Here is a 7,616-nt window from a genome sequence, read left to right on the forward strand (position 1 = left end):
GGACTAACTTTACTCGAACTTCATCTTCACATTTTATGGTTATCCGGCATTTGAGTCTAGGGCATATTCGACTCAATGTATTATTCTGTCATTTTAATCTTGTAGACAAACTTTTGACCATGTGAAAATGTATTTTTAATGCTCCGCAAATAAAATGCTGCAGTTAATGGCTACACGATGCAAACTTTATTTGCAGACACATGCACATGAAAAAACATTGATTTCTTGGACTGTTCATTAATCTCAACTGAAAACGAACAGTAATGTTAACTTTGTTGAAAATATAAGGCCCCAAAAACAACAGTTTGGATTTAATAGAAAAAAACAGGATTTTTAACTTAGAAATTACATTAATATTTACAAATCGAAACGAACTATCCTTAAAGAGTTTATTATAAAAACCTGACCGTTAATGGTAAAGCGAAATTAGAATCAATTTTTTCCCATTGAGCGAAGCTAACAAAATGATGTTTAGGAATATTCCTTAAAGATGAAAAATTCAATGCTTTTCTCAATTATCATCATTAACAGTAACAACAAAAACAACAACAATAAGAATCCAAGATATAATTGCTCTAATTATCGCTAATAATTATTTACAATGTGTTGTGTTGGTTTGTTGTGTCTCCCTATCTTTTGACATGATGGACATGATTGAATGAGATTTTTGATGTCTCTGTCCATGTTGTACCAATAAACTTTGCAACGTGGCAAACTTTTTAATTTTACTATACCAAGACATGAACGATGTGCTATTTCCATGATTTTCTGCACTAATGATTTCGGAATAAATAAACGATTTCTACGTAATATAATACCATTAACTTCACAAAATTCTTCTTTATAAAATTCATATTTTTGTAACGAGGACCAATTGTCGGATGTAAGTGCTTTACGTATTTCTTGAATTTCGTCATCATTTTCTGAGGCTGTGCGTATTTCATTTAACGACATAGAGTGTGGTACGGAATTATTTGTAATAAAATTTGCATATTCATTTGTAATGTTTTCACCAGTTGGAGCATTGTTACGTATTCTACTAATGTAATCAGCAATATTTTCGCACCTTGTTTATAAATAATATCAAATCGGTAACTTTGAAGTTTCATCTGCCATCTTTCGATTCGCGGCGTAGCTCTAGTACGTGATGTTAAAATAAACTTTAACGGATTATGATCAACTATAACTGTAAATTCTGCATGATATAAATAAACATGCCATTTTGAAACAGCGTGGACTACGGCTAAACTTTCTTTTTCAGTAACTGAATACTTTTGTTCAGTTTGAGATAATGCACGAGAGGTGTAACAGACAGGTTTTGGATGTCCTTCGTCATCCGGTTGTAAAAGAATACCACCAATAGCATAATTGCTAGCATCGACCCACAATGTTATCGGTTTACGGGGATCGAAAAAGGATAGCTAAACGGTATTAGAAGTTTGCTTTTAACATTTGGTATGCCTGTTCATGGCGATCTGTCCATGTAAATTTTATATCTTTCTTTACCAATTCGCGAAGAGCGGTAGTTTTCTTGGAAAAGTTCTGAATAAAGCGGCTCATGAAAGTACAGAGTCCTAAAAATGATTTTAACTCACTTACGTTTGTTGGTGCATTTGCATTTGATAAGTACTGGACTTTTTCTGGGTCTGGACGGATACCACTTGATGATATAATAATACCAAAAAATGATATAGTACTTTTACCAATTAAGCATTTACTACCATTTACTTTAAACCCATGAGCTTTCAAACGTTTAAACAATTTACTTAATAGTGCTTTGTGTTCATGAATGTTTTTCGAGTAGACTATGATGTCGTCGCTGATGCACTTGACTCCATGTAAATCACTGATTTTCGATTGCAAACATTGTTGAAATATATCGCCGGCATCATTAATTCCATATATTAAACGATTGAACTTGTAAACACCTTCTTCGGTAATAAAACTTGTTAATTTACTTGATTCTTCATCTAACTCGATTTGAGCATACGCTTCACGTAAGTATATTTTACTAAACACGTTTGAATCTCCGATTTCGTCGATAAGCGAATCAACTGTAGGAATTAGATATTTTTGTCGTACGATAGCTTTGTTGATCTCACGAGCGTCGAGACATATTCGGATATCACCATTTGATTTCGGTGTAACGACAATATTACTTAACCATTCTTGAGGTGAATCGACTTTGCATTTTAAACCATCTTTTTCCATCGATTCGAGCTTTTCTTTGATAGCTTTGCGAAGGTGATACGGTTGACGTCGAAGTCGTTGTTGGATAGGACGGACATTTTCGTCGATTTTTAGTTTACATTTATAATTTAAAAATTTTCCTTTTTCATGACATAATACGATGGCACTGAAGGGTCACACTTCCATATAAAAAATTGAAACTTCTATACAAAAAATTGAAACTTCCATACAAAAATTGAAACTTCCATATAAAAAATTGAAACTTCTATACAAAAATTGAAACTTCCATACAAAAAATTGAAACTTCCATACAAAAAATTGAAACTTCCATACAAAAAACTGAAACTTTTATAAAATCTCTCAAGGTTTTAGAAACGTTTTTGGAACTTCTACAAATTGTTTTTGAAACTTTTATAACACATTTTATTTCTTTCATAAATATTTGAAACTCTCCACAGTTTTTAGCTGAAGAAAGAGCTGAAGAGGAAGGATGGATGTCATCCGAGACTATTTTGTAAAAGGCTTTTCATATTCTGAAATAATTGGGTTATTGAAACATGTTCATGGGATTGAAATTAGTTTATCGACTCTTAAACGAAGACTCAGACAGCATGGCTTGAAACGTAGAGCTGTAGAGGGAAATCGTAATTCTAATCAGGAACTTGTTCAAGCAATCCAGCAGGAGATGAATGGTAGTGGTTCCACCTTAGGTTATCGTAGAATGCGAGCAGCAATGATGTCTAGGTCAATTATTTGTCGTCACGAAGACGTCAGATTGATAATAAAATCGTTAAACCCCGAAGGAGTAATTCTTCGAAAAAACAGACGACTTCACAGACGCAAATATGTTTTGCGAGGGCCTAATTACGCATGGCACATTGTCGGTCATGACAAATTGAAACCCTTTGGTTTTTCGATCCACGGTTGTATTGATGGCTTCTCGAGAAAATTAATCTGGCTTGAAGTGGGATCCTCCAATAAACTCCCGGAAATCGTAGCAAAATTTTATTTAGACTCGATCAAGAATTTGGGAGGCATACCCAGTCAGATCAAGGCAGATGACGGTACCGAACATTCTTTGATTAAGCCAATTCATGTTTATTTACATAGTTCAACTGACAGTCAAAACAGCTGGGGTTCTTTTAGTATTATCTCTTTCCGGGAAAATCAAAGAATTGAGTCCTACTGGTCTACCTTACAGCGTGATCGCATTGGTTGGTGGAAATCATTTTTCAGAGATATGACCGACCTAAATGTTTTTACGAGTTCGGATCCTGTGTTAGTCGATTGCATACGTTTTTGCGTTATGCCGTTAATCCGCAAGGAGTTACAGACTGTTCGGGATGAGTGGAATTCACACATTATTTCTAAGAGTAGGAACTCTGACCCTCGTGGAAGACCGGATGTAATGTATTACTTGCCACATTTGTGTCATTCCACTGATTGCCTAATAAACGTAGATGCTGATGAAATTGAACAATTTTATCCATGCGTTACCCACAACACAGTTGAAGATGTTTCCCCCGAGTTTAAGGAGTTCGCACAAACTTTGATGCAGCAAAATGGATGGGACTTTCCTAATGTTGTTTCAGATGCGTTACGTCTGTACATGTACTTGCTATCAAAGATCGAACAGTATTCATAGAACATAGTTAACTGTTTAAACTTTTTTTTTAATCCAAATTTGGTATTACGTGTTTAATATCGAAGTATGAAACAGACCCCTTCATAATTTTCAGGCATTCTTCAATTTTCCCAGATATTTATACAAATGATAAAAAAAACACAATAAAAATAAATCGAAACAAAGTTTTTTATTGGACCTAAAAACCCTCTTAAAAATTGTATAAAAAAAGTTTTAACAAAACAGAATACTGGAAACTCTATGGTCTGTCAGTTCAAACATAACAACAAAACAAAAAAGGATCCAAAATCAGTTTAAATGATGTCCAGCTCCCATTCAGATGACTGCAATATATTGCTGAATTCTTCACGGAGTTCGCAATAATTATTATAAGTTGAAGGAAGTTCTAAGCTTGGTGTGCATGTGTGAGCTACTGGTCTACTACTAAAATTCGATTCCGGTCGCGTAAAAATTATTTCTACTGTATCAACAACCATGTTATCTGAGCCTGTTATGAACTTCATAAATTTTTTCAACATAATGGTTTCTAAACCTCTCACATACCGCTTTAAATAATTGAACGAGTCTTGTTCAGCACTGCTACTCGTATGGACATTTTTGAACAAGGCTACAACCTTTTTTGTGGTTGGTTCCAATCTTTCATAAAACTTCACAATATTCTCCATGGATGAAAATTCTGGCTTCTTTTTAAGCTCTGAAAAGGCAACTTCCCAACATGAGGCTATAATGTGACTTTTCTGTACAAGTTCCTGGCGAGCTAATTCAATGATAACTGTTTTCACATTTGATTCTGTTACTACAGTTTTACATTTGAATTGTTCCAAAATTTCAGCAAATTCATCACTGTGAATAACATTCTCATCTTCGTTTTTACCAATGGCTTTTGTCACCAACTGACTTTCATCTGATGACAAGTATTTCAGGAATGAAGATATCAGCAGCTCTTCTGGAACTTCTCCGAACAAACAAAAACATAAAAATGCTCGACTCAAACTGATTGAAAAGTAACCAGTGTCAACATACCCCTTTAAAATGATCATGCCAATTGCACGCCACTCTTGTTTGTACAAATCATGCCGAACTTGTGGCACTCTTTCTTGCTCGCCATACAAGTATATATTGTATACTTCATTCCAGAATGAAGAATAAATATCCCAAGAAACACCTGACCCTGCACCATTTTCTTCTTGGCCACGAGGATCAATCCATATATATCGGATGTCATCTGTCACATTGATCTAAGATGAAAACCAAAATACATTGTGTCATTGTGTTATACTCTATATATGCAACAAGATAACTGTTATTATAGAAGAGCAACATAAAATAATGAACTGAATACTTTAGACTTTATGACTTAGGATACCTGGACTTTATAGAAGATAACTAATTCAATAAGACATGTGTTATTGTATTCAGAGAGGGTCTTAATTATTGTAAAATACAAAATGGTCTCACCTGCTTAGTAATAAATAAATCCATCAAATCTTTCCTTATCGTCATGCGGTGTATTTTAGCAATGTGCTGTGCTACGTCTGTAACATCAGAACTTGCGCTTGCATTATCCAAATTCGAAGGCTCGTTCCCACCGGTTGCTATAGCTATTGAAGCTCCAGCTAAAGTTTGAATCCTTCTTTCTCTCAATTGATTTAAAGATGGCCTTTCTTCTACGTTTTCATTTGAAAGTTGAGAGTCATCATCAACACAAGAAGTTTAAACAAATTGCCAAACAAGTTCAAGTTGCTATCTGCAATACAAGAAGCACTATACTCATTATTTTGGATGCAAATAATACATTGGTTTCCGATATAGCTGCAATTACAAACAGAACATATACGTCGCCTGCTAATTTCCTTTGGTTCTGTTATTGCATGGCAAAAGTTCTCAGTGAAAGTTTCAACGTAATCTTGTTTATTAAAAGTTTCCTGACCAGCTTCTTCATACTCGTTATCATGGTCATATGCTACAGATTTAGTTGATAAAACAAACCAACACTTCGATAAAAATAGACCTTTCCTTTCAATGTATGCAAAAAGGTCTTCATCTTTATCTAATGTTTCCCCATTTGGACCACATAACGACTTCATGCACTCTGATTCTGCCTCCATGTAACTATTACAGTCATTTTGGTCAAAATATAACTTGAAGGATGATGAGGCCTTTTGACGAACTCTTGACAGTAAATTGCCAAGACGAGTTTCTGTTTTCCGTTTTTTGTTAGCACTACTAGTGCTCGAAGAACTTGAAGAACCGTCATCGGGGTTGTTTGCATTACAATAACTACTTGCTGTTGACTTTGAAGTATTCATCATGTACGATTCTACCTGGCTGCGTACAATAGACGATATCGCAGTTGCCGTAAAATTTGAACTGCGCAAAGCATTCTGGGATCGTTCTGCGGATAAACATTATCTAGCGCTGTGAGAGTAGCCATTTTAATATTGATTTTCATATGAGCAGAGCTGTGTTACTGAGATTTCTATAAATACATCGATGGAATTGAATAAAAATGAAAGTACTTTCAACTTAGATGGTGATACAAATGTTGTCGATGTTTTACTACAAACGTTTGGTGTGAAAGGTTTGAAAGCTGGGCATGATGTAGCTTGTAACTTCGCTGCTTGGAAGTTGTCTGAATTAAAGTTGTTTTTGAAGATTAGTGGGAAGTTAAAGGGATTGACAAATGCCAAAAAACAGAAAGTTCTAGAAACAGTCATTTTAACTTGGAAAAAATTAAACTATATTCAGCTTTCATCAACAATGACGGTGAAGGAAAATCAAGATGACACTGATGCTGCTGCTCCTTCAGCAGCTATACTTTTGTCGCCTATACGAAAACCCATTCCTGGGGTAACAGCAAGCACACCTCGTGATCCTACGTTGAGATACCCAGACATAAAAGAAGGAATGTGCAAAGCCGATTTTGAAACATGGACGATGTCTCATCTACAAGAATTTTTAGGAGACAGAAACATCAACCGAACTGGAAATAAATGCAGATTAGTGGAAAATGCCTTCGGAGCTTATAAATTGAATCTTGCAGTATCAGCAACCAATATTCAGGAAGAGAAAGAACAAATTAAGAGGGACGTTTCTGCTAAGCTGCTATTAGAGAATGGTTTGATGAGACTGCCCGATCCCACTACATTGAAAAATGATTGGGTAGAAGCACCCATAAATAAGTGAAGATCTTTCAGTTGGTAGTGAACGTTTCGTCAGATTTGATTGATAACCTTTCATATATAACGTCGGTATTCTGCATATATCGGAACAATACCCAGCAGCAAAATGGTTCGAGCAAACTTTCGTTGACATAGAGATTTTGAATTTACCACCCCGATTCAAAGCCTTCTCCCAGCTTTTAGCATCTTTCTCAGTTTTAGGAGAATGCCATCGTAGAATGCCAACATGAGACATTATGATCAACCTGAAGAAGTGAAAATAAAAGAAGACAGATTAAAAATGAAGCATTTAAGCAAAATTCCTAGCATGGGTATTTGTATGACTTGAGTTATCAAGCATCCAAAGAGCTGAAATAGACTGATAAACCACAAATAGTTCAAACAAACATAGAAAACACTGTCATTGAATATTTGTAGAACTTGCTTTGCCAGCTAGCTAGCTAGTGTGGGAGAGTTATATATATTAAACTCACTTATCGGGACTGTTTCTTCCATTACTGCATCCATATACAGCACAGTAATCATTTTTACCCATAACGGTCCAAATTCAATAAAATATATCTTGCTAATAATGTAATAATGTACGAATAATGTAATCG

The 7,616-nt window shown here is 35.0% G+C and overlaps 2 protein-coding genes across 2 annotated transcripts; both read right to left on the bottom strand.

Annotated features, from left to right (window-relative positions):
* Positions 1–585: 585 nt before the first annotated feature.
* On the bottom strand, positions 586–2,612 carry LOC130625160 (uncharacterized protein K02A2.6-like). Its single transcript, XM_057440228.1, has 4 exons — positions 2,584–2,612; positions 1,600–2,356; positions 1,114–1,421; positions 586–1,066 (listed from the first exon to the last, which is right to left on the bottom strand). Exons 1-4 carry the CDS (start codon positions 2,610–2,612, stop codon positions 586–588), a joined length of 1,575 nt encoding a protein of 524 aa, XP_057296211.1.
* A 1,334-nt stretch (positions 2,613–3,946) lies between these two features.
* On the bottom strand, positions 3,947–6,144 carry LOC130625161 (uncharacterized). The gene is made up of 3 exons (XM_057440229.1): positions 5,562–6,144; positions 5,294–5,451; positions 3,947–5,073 (listed from the first exon to the last, which is right to left on the bottom strand). Exons 1-3 carry the CDS (start codon positions 6,142–6,144, stop codon positions 4,129–4,131), a joined length of 1,686 nt encoding a protein of 561 aa, XP_057296212.1. The 3' UTR covers positions 3,947–4,128.
* Positions 6,145–7,616: the final 1,472 nt, after the last annotated feature.

The sequence above is a fragment of the Hydractinia symbiolongicarpus genome, chromosome 14 (assembly GCF_029227915.1).
Source record: "Hydractinia symbiolongicarpus strain clone_291-10 chromosome 14, HSymV2.1, whole genome shotgun sequence".
NCBI classification, from domain to species: Eukaryota; Metazoa; Cnidaria; class Hydrozoa; order Anthoathecata; family Hydractiniidae; genus Hydractinia; species Hydractinia symbiolongicarpus.